A 13,919-nucleotide genomic window follows, 5' to 3' on the forward strand; every position below is an offset into this window, starting at 1 on the left:
TTTTCCTGTTCTTGTAAAACACATTAATGGAGGCAAGATCCTGAATGTGCTACACCTAAGAGAGCAGTATCTTTCGAGCATTACATCTGAAGTGCTTCAGGGACACTAGCTTGTCATTGTTCAGAACTCAGGTAAAGGTAAGCTACAATTACCCATCAGCTAACGACTCCTATGCAGATGAAGCCAGGGCCTAGGACACGGAGCAGAGGCTGTCCCTGCTTCCCACGGCTCCAGCCCTGTCTGTGTCCCTGTGTTTCAGCTCTAACGCAGGTTTTGCTTATTCAGTTGTTCAAATGTTGTGCGCAGCCAAACTTAAAACACACCCGAAACCTCAAACACACACAGCCCTTTAACAGTTCCCTAACTACGACACCATGAAAAAAAGTCATCTGGAGAAACTTTTAAACACAAACAGACCAACTAAAATACTTGAGGCTGGATTCCCATTTACAAAGCTCTGGTTTTTACATGCAAACCTTTGGAATTTAATTACTTTGATTACATTACAACCACTGAGATAATTGATATTTTACAGAGAAGCTGAACAGTGAAACAATTTAATAGCTCATTATGAGGACTTTAACTGACCCAATCTTTTTGTTTGGTTCCCATGTGCTGGGACATCCTGTAATTTCCTTGACCTAGGCAGAGATTGTCAGGTTGTGAGAGATTTTTAAGTGTCACGTATGACTGATGACTTGCAAGGCACAGCACATGGTACAGTGCAACTCAGCATCAAATGAGCACACAGTAGGAATCCTGTCAAGACCAGAGCAGACACTGTAATACTCATTAATTACTAGATGAATGTTAACTATGTCATAATTAAGTCAGCAGTGTTTTTAAGCAATATTACAGTGAGACAAACTCTGGAGACTAATCTGGTTCAAAACAGAGCTGAGTCTACTCTATGGCCTCTGTCCCATTCCCAACAGTTTGGGAACTCAGCTTAATCACTGCAAATCTCCCTTTTCTCTACAGAGTTTACAACTAAATGAACATCAGGCAAGGTTGTTCCCAACTGGAACACGTGGAGCTGGCACAGAGTTCACAAAAGCAAAGCTGCTTGTTGGAGCAGAGTCATTGATGGGCAGCAGGAGACAGCCAGCACCCAGGGACACCCAGGGACACCCAGGGACACCCAGCACCTTGGGGTCTCTTGGTTCCTCCACAGCTTGTGGAAATCTGAGAGCAGGCAGACTGACAGGAACTCAGATCTCTCTGCTTTTCTGCAACAGTTCATCAATTGCAGGACCACAAATACCTGGCTGGCTTGTGGGTATCCCAAACTCCCTAGTCTTTTGGCCAAATTTTTAATTGCTGCAATTGAGCCCATTCATGACCAATTCTTCCCTTCAAGTGTAAGAACCTAGGACAGATGCAGAAGACACTTAGAAATCCCAATAAGTTGTCAGATCAGTCCTGTTTGATTTTGGAAAAAACTGAGGTCACCTAAAGAAAAAACAAGGCCCAGGTCTCCAGAACTCTTTCACTCTTGTATGCAAAATAGGAATGAAATATCGTATTCCTGAGTTCCTGTTCTTTCATCTCTTTTCACTGTCTTAAATCATCTCAAAAGTTCCAGAATCACAGAGAACCAGGTAGGTCCTAAAGTACACACAGAGCTCAAGATAAATAACAGGTTTTATTATTCCTCAAGAATTTTAAGATTAAGCTATTATTTCTTTTCTTAAATGCTTCATGATTTATTTAAATAGTAATAGAACTCCTTTATAATAAACAAGAACAAGGTGAGATTTGTATTTTATTTTAATATGTAAGATAAAGCAAAAATGTCAGCTGGCATTGAAGAAGGTAGAAAATGGTTCTTTCTTTCAGTAAATATATTTTCATCTAGTGAAATACTGAAGCTTTATAAATTGCACTTTTCCTAAAACAAACAGCACACTAAATTTCAGTCATTCAGCAACTTCTTGGATGTTTTACAGTTCAATAAATTTGGGTAAGATTTGGAAATAATTGTGAGATGAGACTTCCAACAGCAACTAATGAGTTTGGGTTTGCAAACTGCAGCAGATGACAGTCTAATTTTCAAAATTTCAAGAGCAAGAAGCACACCCTTCTGAAGTTCTGCTCTTTAAAGTGTCAAGAAGGCCATGTGGCTCTTCATAAATAATGATTCAAACTTCATGATTTGCTCCTTCTAGAGCAATTTATGATGATCTCATTTGCTGGGTGGTCCAAATCTCAGATGAGAGAGCAATGCCAGTGCAGAAGCCAGACTAAGTCCTTGGGCAGGAAGAGCTCCCAAGAGGAGGAGGCTGGAAAATGGTTTTTAGGGTGTAAGTGCTTGCAGGCTATGGGCTCTGACTGCTGGTTAACATCATGGAGAGGAGAGCAGTGCATTCAGGCTCCTTGTCCTGCCCACTCTGGGCTCACACCAACATCAGTGACACAGTGATTAAAAGCTCCAGATGCAAATGCCAGTTGCCCAAACTTCTCATATCCCATAAAAGATAGTGTTCAAGTCCATACAACATCTATTCAAGAAAGAATAAATACATAGAGCTGCTGAGTTATCAGTGCCAACATAACCTTCTGAGCAAACAGAGCAACCTGAGGACTGCAAACCTACCTTCTTAACCACTAAGGGGCAGAAATAATGTTTGAATTCTGCCTGTCTCATGTTGAGGATGCCACTCTCTTAAGTAATGATTTGAAATATGCCTCTTTCATGCTGGCAATACCTTTCATCATCAAAGGGCTTTATACCTGTTCAGTTGGCACATGGAGCCACAGTGATGGTTTCACCCACAGATGAATTATTTCAGCTTAAATGAGGCACAACACTTTGCGATGGTCCAGCTGAAACTCTCAAAAAATTTCTGAAGACGGGTTTTTCCAGAAAAGAAAAGTCCTTGAACTACAGGAGGGCACAAGCTGGAGCACAGTGTGTGTTGGTGGAAGCTCCAGGCTCAGGAGCAGGATCAGCTAGAGTCTGGCCAGCCTGGGCAGGCAGGTGAACATGGGCCTGTCCACACAAGTCAGGACAAATGTCCCAGATTATCTACAGAGACTGCTGTAACAACACCATGTTCCTGAAAACACACTGCAGAGGAACAACATGTGCTCTCTTCTTGCCCTTCTCATTGTACTGTAAAGAACACACAGTGCTTTCCCACTGCACAGGGTTCTGCAAACCTCTCAGATCATGTTCAGGATGCAGACAGGACAAACACGTATTCACTTAATCAATAAAACAAAGAAATAAGGAACAGGAGCTACCTGTAGCATCAGTTCAAGTACAGACTCGCTCGTCCTGTCTTTGCTCTGGTGCTGCATATGTATAACAGGGAAGTGGCCAACCAGGCATTAAAATAAACATGGAATAGTTAAATATCAGCTCCAAAACAGATGTTGAAATCTTAACTGCATTTCCCAAAGCTGGTGTTTACTGCCTTGGCAACCTAAGAATGCTGTTTTGCTTAAAGCACAATTTTAGTAATTCTTCTGCCTTGAATAATGTGAAGGAATTTTCAAATTATTTCCAGACATTGGTAGCTGTGACTTAAGAGAGGAAAGCACTGCCCTTTTGTCTCTAAGAACCGGGTATGGGTTTGGCTGCTGTAGGGAGGGGAAGGCTTTGGCAGTGGAAGCTCAGCCTCTTAATGGATCATAGTCAGGAAACAACCACACACCGTTTTACTTGATAGCACACAACCGGCTCTCTTCCCTTAAAAGATGTTGAACAAATTACTCCTCTTTAACCCAGACAAGGTAGATTAGAGCTCAGGGATTTGACTTGGTCCAGCTGTATCCACCTGCTTGTGAGCACGCGTGCTGTCTCAGGCGGCCTTTTCCACCTTTCCATTTTAACATAACCAGTCCCAAACTCTTCACCACAGTCCTATATAAGTTTCACAGTTTGTTACATTCACAAGAAATGTACAGAACACACATCCAAACCCTTTATTTTCTGTCTTTTGTGCTCATCCACAAGTAGTCTTTCCTGGAGATTTGTAACTGTGAGCAATTCAGGGGGTAAAGAAAGATTTAAAAATTTTAAGCCTAGTTGCTCACTTTCAACACAATCTTAAAGGATTATTTGGGAGTATTGGTGCAAAGATTCACAGTGGTTTGGAGAGTCATGGCCAGAAGACACTGTGATGTCCTGATCCAAAAGGACTGGTTTGTTCAGCTCTTGGTTGCATTTTCTGTTTGTGAAGGAGAGCTAGAAGGTGCCTGTGCTTCAGCTTGTTTTGGCGATGGAAAATGATTGTTAAATCAACTGACCTCCAGTTAGAAGTGTTCAAGATACTGTCCTGATATCATCCCTTCTGAAGAGAAATGTTACCAGCTACTTAATTCTTCCCACTGTCTTTAGAATTAGGAACAGGATTAGCTTTTCAAAATTACATCCTAATTGGCAATTATGCAGCCTTCTCAAACATAAAGACATTTTGGAATTACCTAGACACTAACCTTAACCAAACTGATGCCATTCCTCTCTACTTTACCCACATCAGCACCACAGCAAGATAATAATCAGCACTTTTGCTTCCACTGGAAAACAAAAGTAAATGCTACTGCTTTTAATGTACTTTTTAAAAGTAAATGCTACATGCTGGATGGCATGAGAGCGGCGAAGCAGCCTTGAGAGGAAAAAGAGAAAGTATCACTTCTAAAGCTGCACACAAGGTCCCTGGGCTGGGATAATGGTCCTGGCTGTCACTGTGGGATGCATGGCCCAGCCTGCATTGTGCCCCTCCAAGGTTACACCATCCTGGAAACCAAGGGCGACGAGGAAAACACTGGAAAACTCAAAAGCTTCATGGTCAGGGGTTTCAATAGCTGTTTCTTTTGAAGGATGGCACAAAAGGCCTGTGGAGCAGGAGCATCTTGGGGCTGCAATAGACTCCTCTGCAGCAGTACTGAAAGGGAAGGGGGTGTTGGCTGTGTGTTTGGCTTGTCTGCAAAACAAAAGGATCCTCAGCATCCACCAGGAATAGGAAATGAAGTTGGCTGTGGGATTTTTCACCTTGAGAGACTGGCTTCTGCCTTTTAACAGAAGGAAACCACATGTCCTCAGGTATGCTCGTCACACAGAAAAAAGCTCGGTGTGTATGGATACACACAGGCATGTGCACTTCTTGTGTGACACACAACAGGTTATTGCAGCCAAAAGCCCCACAGGGAAACACCTTTCATTACACAGGCAAGGCTGAGAAAACAACACCATATATAACTCGCCTTAGCTAACCCCAGCAATAGATGCCATAAAAGAAGAGCCTGTTGGGTAAGATGAAAATACAGTCTTCTGCAAATATGTTTAGGAAGCATTTACCAAAGGACCAGACTCAGCAGAGGACTGCAAATCTGCAGAGCCATGTAGGGGCCCTTCATCAGCCACCTCTTTCAGGTTCTGGCAGGGCTGTCACTAGCCCAAGGGTGGGAGTCCCTCCTGCAGATCCCCCCATCCTGAGTTCTCTGTGGGTGTTGTGTTTCACACCCAGGGGCTCAGGGCTACCCCACCAGCCACACACGGGGTAGAGAACCAGGCAAAGGGCATACTGCCTGTGAACTTGTGGGGTTGGTTTCCAGGTGCCCCTGCAGTGGAGCTGCCATTTCTTTTGTCTCTTATGAAGATGGAAAGGAAGAAAAAAATAGCCCACTGGCTTTTGTCCTAAATTCAGACCAGCTGCTCACTAGTATTGTCCCTCTGCCTCATTTTAACAGTTTTTACCCCCACAAAGCATACTCCTGGGCCCCCAGCTCCAAGTCTCATATGTCAGTGACATGAATATCTCTGTTTCCTCTGGAACAGACCACAAATTCTGCTCTTTCATCTGGGAAGTGAAACCCTGAAAATCTGAGTTTACCAGAGGGAGTTTATAGCCGGAGCCTCCTCTCCTCCGGCAGTGGGATGCTGGAGCTGCCCTGCTCTGGCGGCTGGCTCCCAGACCTGCTCCCACATCAAGGGGCTTTGAAAGCTCCAAGTGCTTAACTGGAAGGGACACAAAGATCTTCAAGCTAATTTTGCACGCAATTAAGCTGTTGTTTTGCTCTCCTTCCTACTGGCAGACAAGTGCTACACCAGGAAAAGTATGAGACTCCAGCCTTTGGCAGGTTGGGCACAGGCCCCCCCCTTTCCTATTCTCCTTTTTTTGTTACTGAAACCATCCATCTGCCAAATGTCACTAGCTGATAAGGACTGCCCGTTTTTAAATCCCCTTTTGTAAATAGATGCTGGCTGACATAATTAATGTCTACCACACAACACAATTTGAATTACAAAGTAAAGGCAATTTAAAAATCAGCCTCCACATGATTACAATTGATACTGAGTCTATAAATTCCATACCCCGAGGAATTATTTAAATTTCTGAAAATGAATGAAAATCAGTACAAGATGTCTTTCAGGGGAACGAGACCAGGAGTGGAGCATCTGATAAACTAAACAGTCTCTTTAGATAAACATTCTTTGGTGCAGTAATACCTATGGCTCCTGGGCCACTGCAGCTCTGCAATGTCTGTCGCACTGTCAGGGCTCTTATCTGCTCTGCCACCACATACTCAGAATAAATCCCTTTAGCTGATAAGCACATTAGGTTGAGGAGCCCTGCTTGTCACTTGCATCTCACTGGGTGGTTTGTATGAACTCCGTGGCACCAAAGTGCTGCTCTCCATGACACCGATCCAGCCCTCAGCGCCTGAGCAGAGCACGCTCATGGAACCAGTACAAAAGTTCCGGGGCCCCCAGTGTAACAAGGACATTGGAGCAGGACCAAAGGAGTCCACAAAGTTGGTAAGGAGACTGAAGCATCTTCCTTATGGGGACAGGCTGAGAGAATTGGGGCTGTTCACCCTGGAGAAGAGAAGGTTGTATGGAGACATCAGAGCGGCTTCCAGGATCTGAATGGGCTACAAGGAAGCCTGAGAACAACTCTGCATCAGGAAATGTAGTGACAGGACAAGGAGGCATGGATTCAAACTGAGAGAGGGGAAATCTAGATTTGATATTAGGAAGAAATTCCTAGCTGTGAGGCCCTTTCAAAGGTTGCCCAGAGAAGCTGTTGCTGCCCCATCCCTGAAGGTGTCCAAGGCCAGGTTGGACGGGGCTTGGAGCAACCTGGTCTAATTGAAGGTACCCCTACCCAAGGCAGGGAGTTGGAATGAGATAATCTATAAGGTCCCTTCCAATCCAAACCCTTCTATGATGTGACTGCTGGGATACAAAAATGTGCAAGGCAGAAATGGGCTGTGGCATTTGAATCTACTCCAGATTCAGTGTTCTGTTAACTAAAAATAATGTTTAATGGACATTAGTTAAGGGAGAAAGAACAGCCGCGTGAGGATAATTTAAAGCATGTATGCACTCTTACACACCAAAATAAACAGCTCTGTTTCCTTCTTTCTGTGTACAAGCTCAGCAGCATTGCAGCACAGCCAGGAACTCTTCTGCTTGTGGATCCCATGCAGGAGGGGGATCTGGCACAGAACAGGGGACACTGCCAAGTTTGACTGATCTTCCTGTCTCTCTGCTATCACTTAAGTTTTAAGTGAATGTCATTATTTTCCTGCAAGTCCTTCCCTTGCAAAATAATTTCAAGGTATCTTGATTTACTAGAAAAACAAATCTCTTCAGAAACAAATAGTCCCAGGAAGGAGCAGTGAAATCTGCTTTCAAGGAAGCAAACGTGTTACTGCAGATCACAGGCTGGCAGTTAAGTTCTGCACAAATACCCCAGATATGTGGCAGTGATATCCATGTGATAAATCACATTTATCATGCACTTCTGACCGTCTCACCTGCACTCACTCCCCCAGTGAGGAAATGTTAACATTCCCCATCTTTCATCAGTTTCAAACAGCTGCCATTAAAAAAACACAACCCCCCAAACCCACAACAAAGAATTCCACATCTTCTCAGAGATAATCTTATCTTTTGCTTTTGAAATGGGAGGTTTTCCCTAAATTACTTTGGCACAAAATACAGGGATGGGGGTGGGAGGTTCAATCAGGCTTAGGACCATATAGTTGAAGTTATCTATTGGGGCATAAATGGAACCAAACATTCCAGGAGTACCAGGAGATCTGCAAAGATGTATAGTGTAAGAAATTGCTCAGAGGGCAGTGAGGCTCTGGCACAGGCTGCCCAGAGCAGCTGTGGCTACCCCATCATTGGAAGTCCAAGGCCAGGTTGGATGAGCCTTGGAGCAGCTTGGTCTAGTGGAAGGGGTTCGTTCCGTATGAACCCAAGTCATTCTATGATTCTTTGGTTATTCTATAAATTACAGCAAGTGTTTGCATCACTGGAAATATGAGGATCCCAGATTTCTATCTGTAAATACACAGTATTTTTTTCTGGTGCAAGAAACTGCTAAGGTATTCATCTTTAAAACTCATAAACAAAACGAGGTCAAATTAAAACAAGGCTGTTCCACTCTGAGATACTTTGTTATTAGCTCTGGAATTGGAAACGAGGACCATCTTCATCTCTCTAAGGAACCATCTCCAATTCTCCCAAAGGACAAGATATTTCACAGCATCCATGTCATGGAACTCCTGAAGGGAGCAGACATGGCTGTCCTGTTACACACAACAGTTTAACACTTAGCTCCCCCCACAATGGTAATGAAAGGGCTCCACTTAAATATTGTTTTCCCTACGACCAGCAACATGTACAGCAATGTGGCTGCTGTGGGAAGATTACAAGGAGAGAAAATCCACAGGAAAATGTAAACTCAAAACCCCACTACTTTAGCAGTGAGAACTTTTCTTCTCATTAGTTTCCTGCCTCTCTTCTTTCACATTCCTCTTTGTTATCGCATAGAATGATTTTTTTAAATTAAGTACAAAGGCATTTTCACACCTCTACCTAAAACTAGGTTAAGTCTCCACACTAATTACACATTATTAATGAGTTCAACAACTGCAACCAGGCTGGTTAGGGAAGGGACACAGCCTGCACATTTGTATGGAAGCATGCCTGTATTCAGCATGGATACCATGCTGTCAGGGGTGAACTCTCTTATTGCAAAAGCAGAATGTTTAACACTGAAAATCACAGTCTACAACGAGAATCAACCATTTTCTTCTAGTTATTTCTCTTCTCTGTAAAAGTGTTTGTAGGGTTTGTGTTGGGGTTTTTTTTGTTCTCATTTGATACTGAAATGCACTAAATGCACTAAAATATTACATTCCAGTCCCTGTTTTCAGGACTCTCCCCAGGTGTGCTTCATTACAAACACCAGTATCAGCTCAATAACATTTCTTTCTCTACTAAATAAGTCACCTGGCCTCTCTGACACAGACTGAGAGGTGATTTTAAGCTTTAGCTCTACATAACACACTAGTTATGCACCAGATTATCATGTTCTGACAAAGTCTGCTTGGGTGGTTTAAAGTTATCACCTTCCACTGGTGGCATCATTGCCAGGGATCATTCCCTCCACAGCAGAGCTGGCACAGGGACACCTAACCACATTTTAGCTGCAAGTTAGAGAGAAAGAGCTTACTTGGCCACCAGTGGGGCTCCCTGCTGCCCTTTCTGCTGCTGTACAAGGACAGCTTTGCTCTTTGTGAAATAGGTCTCAAAGAGCAAGTTGACAAATTAATGACAATCAGTGCCAGTTTAACATGCTGGGCTTTCACTGGCCTCTACAGCAAGGGCTTTTGGAGACATGCAGCTCTGCACTCCAGCTCCTCCAGCTGAACTGTGCAGGTGAAGCACAGGCATATGAGAGTCATCTTCAGACACCAACTCTGCAATAAAGTGGCAAAACCAACACAGAAATCCCCAATGTCAAGGTCTAAGTATCTGCAGCCAGAATAATATGAAATTATTTCCTGTCATCCTGTCCCTGTTCCCTGGGAGTAGAGCTTGACCCCCAGATGGCTACCCCCTCCTGGCATGGAATTGTGCAGAGCCAGAAGGTCCCTCCTGAGCCTCCTTTTCTCCAGGCTGAGCCCCTTTCCCAGCCCCCTCAGCTGCTCCAGCCTGTTCCCCAGCTCTATTCCCTTCCCTGGACAAGCTCCAGCCCCTCAATGTCTTTTCTGTCACGTTCCCTCTTCTCTTCTGAATTACAGAGCTGCAAACTATGTCTGTTATGCACTCCTTAACATAAGACACTACACATACTCTTACATAAAAATTCTAGGTCTAAGTAACTTTCAGAGAAGCAAATGTTTGTATAGAAGCAGCACACAATGAAAAAAAAACAAACCCACATCACCTTCCATCCTTGCGCTGGTTTAGATCTGTGTGGGAACATGTGAACACAAAAGCCAACTCAGACTGACTTTTATTAGGAAGTGCATAAAGAACAGATTTTGCACAAATTCTGATAACTTCTGGTTAAAAGCTTTGTTGTTGGGAGTATTATTCAAGCCTTAAATATGCCCCCCTGTGGGATGAGTGTGCACTAAACCAACTCTTAACACACCTACTAATTGCACTTCATTAGTTGCTTCATACTGTAAGTTTGTGGAGCCACTTTGATTCTGAAGTTTCTAGCTGGCATGAAAAACAAGGCCTGATTGTGTCAGAGTTGAGCTGCTGAAGAGATCAGTGTTTTACAAGGGATGTAAAAATGGTTCACAGCTACTAAAATAGAAATATTTGTTTGCTTTTGAAGGAGGGGGGAAGGAGCATTTGTAACTTAGTTTAGCAATGGGTAATTAAGAAATACACCAATAAATTAATCTTCTCAGGATATTTTCTGGCTTGTGGAAAGACAGTAAAACACATCTAGGAATTTTCCAACTGCAAGTCCCTTGCAAGTTGGATCTTATTGGATATGGTTTTAATCCCAAACACAGTTTGAATCCTGAAATGATGTAGCATTTTCTCCCATGTGAACACCAAATATGCCATTTTCCTTCTGGATTTTTTTAAGATGGTCAGAACACAAATTAAATAGGCCATGCTGCTTTATCAGCTCAGTCTTACCCTGAAACACCCGTGTAAGGAGAATGTGCCAAAATTAGCTGTTTTTGAAGCCTTACCACAGGATTACAGAATGGTCTAGGTTGGAAAGGACCTTAAAGATGATCTCTTTCCACCTTCTGCCATGGGCAGGAACACCTTCAACTGCACTGGGCTGCTGCCAGCTGTGCCAACCTGGTCAGGTCAAGAAGCATAAAGAACAAAGTTCTGCCTTTTGACTAGGTTCTTGAGTTACCCTGACAACCACTCGCCCTGATGGAAGGGTTTTATACTCACCAGCATCCAGACTCCCAGTAGCTGCAGTCCAGCCCATGACGGGGGGAATGGCCCCGACAACAGCTCCCACCCACGTGTTGGCAATGCTCATTCTCTTCAGGGGCGTGTAACAGCACGTGTAGAGGAAGATGTTGAAGGCTCCCAGGGCCCCGGTGAGAGGGTTCACTCCCAACGTGAGCAGGGCAATTCCCGGGATTCCACAGGAGGCAGCAAAACAGACAGCAAGCAGGGGGCTGTGGGGAGACATGGCACGTGCTGAGTAGGAGATGGCCTCAGAGAATGGCTGTTGTCCCCTCCCTTTGGTCTCTCCCACAAAATTAAGATTGAATTTTTGTTATTGTTTTACTCAGCCATCCTAAATTTTCCTCTTTGAGCCCCCATCCTAATAAAAGCCTTTCCAAAATGTGAAGACAATCTTGCTACAGCTCTGCAATGGAGGGGATTCTTAATCTTGTGATTGCTGTGTTCACCAAATAAGCTCAAGCTCTGCAAGTAATGGAGAACTGTTCTCCTTTATGGAGAACTGCTGCTTTCAGCAGATCTTCCTCCTTCGTTTTAGTGAATTTAGACCACTGGAAAAAGCACTCAGAGTTTATAGTAAATTAAAATGGTTGCAGTTTGTCAGATTTTTAACTGATTGCAGTTATGCAACGGATCCTTCAAAACGCAGCAGGGTTAGACACAAAATTAATAAGTATTTATGAGAAAAGGAGTACATTCAATCATTTTGAAATTACATTAATAGGTATAAAGTATTCTTTGATTTTACCAAAAAAAGTCTGAACATTCCTCACCCCCTCAGTGCAGATGCACTGTACTAAGCAGAGGGAGCACAACAAAACAATGCTGGCAGCAGAATCAAAACTGGCTATCTTGTAAGTATGACTGAAATTAACTGAAGATATTTTATGTTTGGTCAAAAGCAGCAAACAACAGTGGAGCAAATTAACTCTGGGCATTGCTACTGTGCATCAGCTGAGAGCTCAGGGAAGGCTGGAAACTCATATTAAAATCTGTCAGAAAGTAGCTAGATCTATGTAAACTTTTGCTAATAAATTCCACAACAAACATTCAAATAGGATGAACAAGGATTTTTTTGTGTGGCTACCAGAACCACACTTGACAGGCAGCATGATGCCACAACCCTAGGGAAGGTTTAGCTGTGGTTCCTTGAAGCAGATCAACATGTTTGTTGCTGGTGAGCTTGTCTGAGGTATTTGGAATAATTGGAAGAGAGAAATAAAAGCCCCTAAGAAATAATGTGGTGTGGGCAACCTCTGGAAAGGAGGGAAATGCCATTACATTAGTTGTATTTAATAACCCCTGTGGCTAAATACACACTCACAGCCACCTATGTAAAACCAGAAAATATGTGTTCTTGCAAGAAAGGTCTCTGCATGGAGTTCAGCTTTACACCTTTTGTCTAATTGAAAACCATGCAGCCTTTGTGTTGTATGATCCACTCTGCCCTCTGGTCAAATCCTTAACCCTGAAATAGGTGTTGCAAGCACCGCTCCGATTCTCATAAGAAAAATTTGCTGGTGGGGATGAATTTTATGGGAATTTTATCAGCAAAAATTCCTACCAGTCATATTTTTATATTTAAGATATTAGTTAGACCCATACAGCACAGAGATCCTAAATACCTGGAAGAACTAAAATGAGCAAATCTTATGCTAAAGATCTGCCTTCAATTTAAATTGACTACATAGTTTTATCCAGCTTTTCTAAACCATCAACAGTTTTTAGGTAGTGCAGTGTGCACAGAGCACATTTCTACTCAGCATTACCAGCTGTGGTGTTACCAATACAGCAGAAGTCGAGGGAGGGTATGTCAGTGCCTTTCACTGACAAGAAGATGTATAAAATTCAAGGCTGTTCCTGTGCCCTCTGGTTCTGTAGCTGGTGATGCTCCTGTGCAGGAGTTCCTTTGCTCCTGTGCAAAACACAGTCTGGACTGCCAATAGTCCCAATGCTGATCACAAATGCCAGAGTATTTTTGTAGATGTTGCCCCTCTGTAGTGAAAGTCTGACTGAGCTTGGTTAAACAAATCTGTCTTGACTGATTCTTGAATAAAATACAGTCAGACAGTAAACACCAGATTCACACAATACTCACTCTCGAGGCAACAAAAGACCAGTGTGATCCTACAAGGCTGGGCTGCCCACATCTACCCTGTAGGGCTCACAGACATAAATGAGGGCACAGTTTGATCGAATGCAATGAGCACTTTTCTCACTAATAAGGAGTGAAGACTTATCTACGTGTCTCCAATTTAAATGAACACTACCCTCCATGAGCAGGCACCAGCCCTTCATGCCTCTTCTCAGACAGGAAGGCAGAGGGTGGGAGTGTAAAGCCCTCCTGCATGCATGAGCCCTGTTTTGCCTCATTGTTCCCCTGCAGCACCAACAGCCCTTGGTGCCAGCCGTGATCCCAGATGTCTGCTGCCTTCATTTCCACCCAATGGATCAGAAAAATACCTTTAAAAAATAAGGCTTTATCAAAAGGGAGGGGTGAAGTTAGGTGGCTGAGACCTTCAAAAGATTTGCTGTAGTCCTGGTGGATCACAGAACACATTTTTGTTTTTCAGTTTCTTCCTTTCTGCTTCTTTAAGGGAAGTTCCTGGAGGCACAGTATGTAACCACAGAATCACAGAATGGTTTGTGTTGAGAGGGACATTAAACCCCTCTCTGAAAGGCAACTAAACCAGGTTGCTCAAAGACCCATCCA

General features: G+C 43.4%; 1 protein-coding gene across 3 annotated transcripts in view; it reads right to left on the bottom strand.

Moving 5' to 3' along the window:
• LOC121338283 (protoheme IX farnesyltransferase, mitochondrial) overlaps positions 1–13,919 on the bottom strand; it is a 97,151-nt gene that overhangs the window by 6,220 nt on the left and 77,012 nt on the right. For all 3 annotated transcript variants that reach the window (XM_041409119.1, XM_041409118.1, XM_041409117.1), the window contains exon 6: positions 11,186–11,418. In XM_041409119.1, the coding sequence (XP_041265053.1) occupies positions 11,186–11,418 (233 nt within the window). The remainder of the gene's footprint in view (positions 1–11,185; positions 11,419–13,919) is intronic.

This window comes from Onychostruthus taczanowskii, unplaced genomic scaffold (assembly GCF_017590055.1).
Source record: "Onychostruthus taczanowskii isolate IOZ18803 unplaced genomic scaffold, ASM1759005v1 scaffold30, whole genome shotgun sequence".
Lineage (NCBI taxonomy): Eukaryota > Metazoa > Chordata > Aves > Passeriformes > Passeridae > Onychostruthus > Onychostruthus taczanowskii.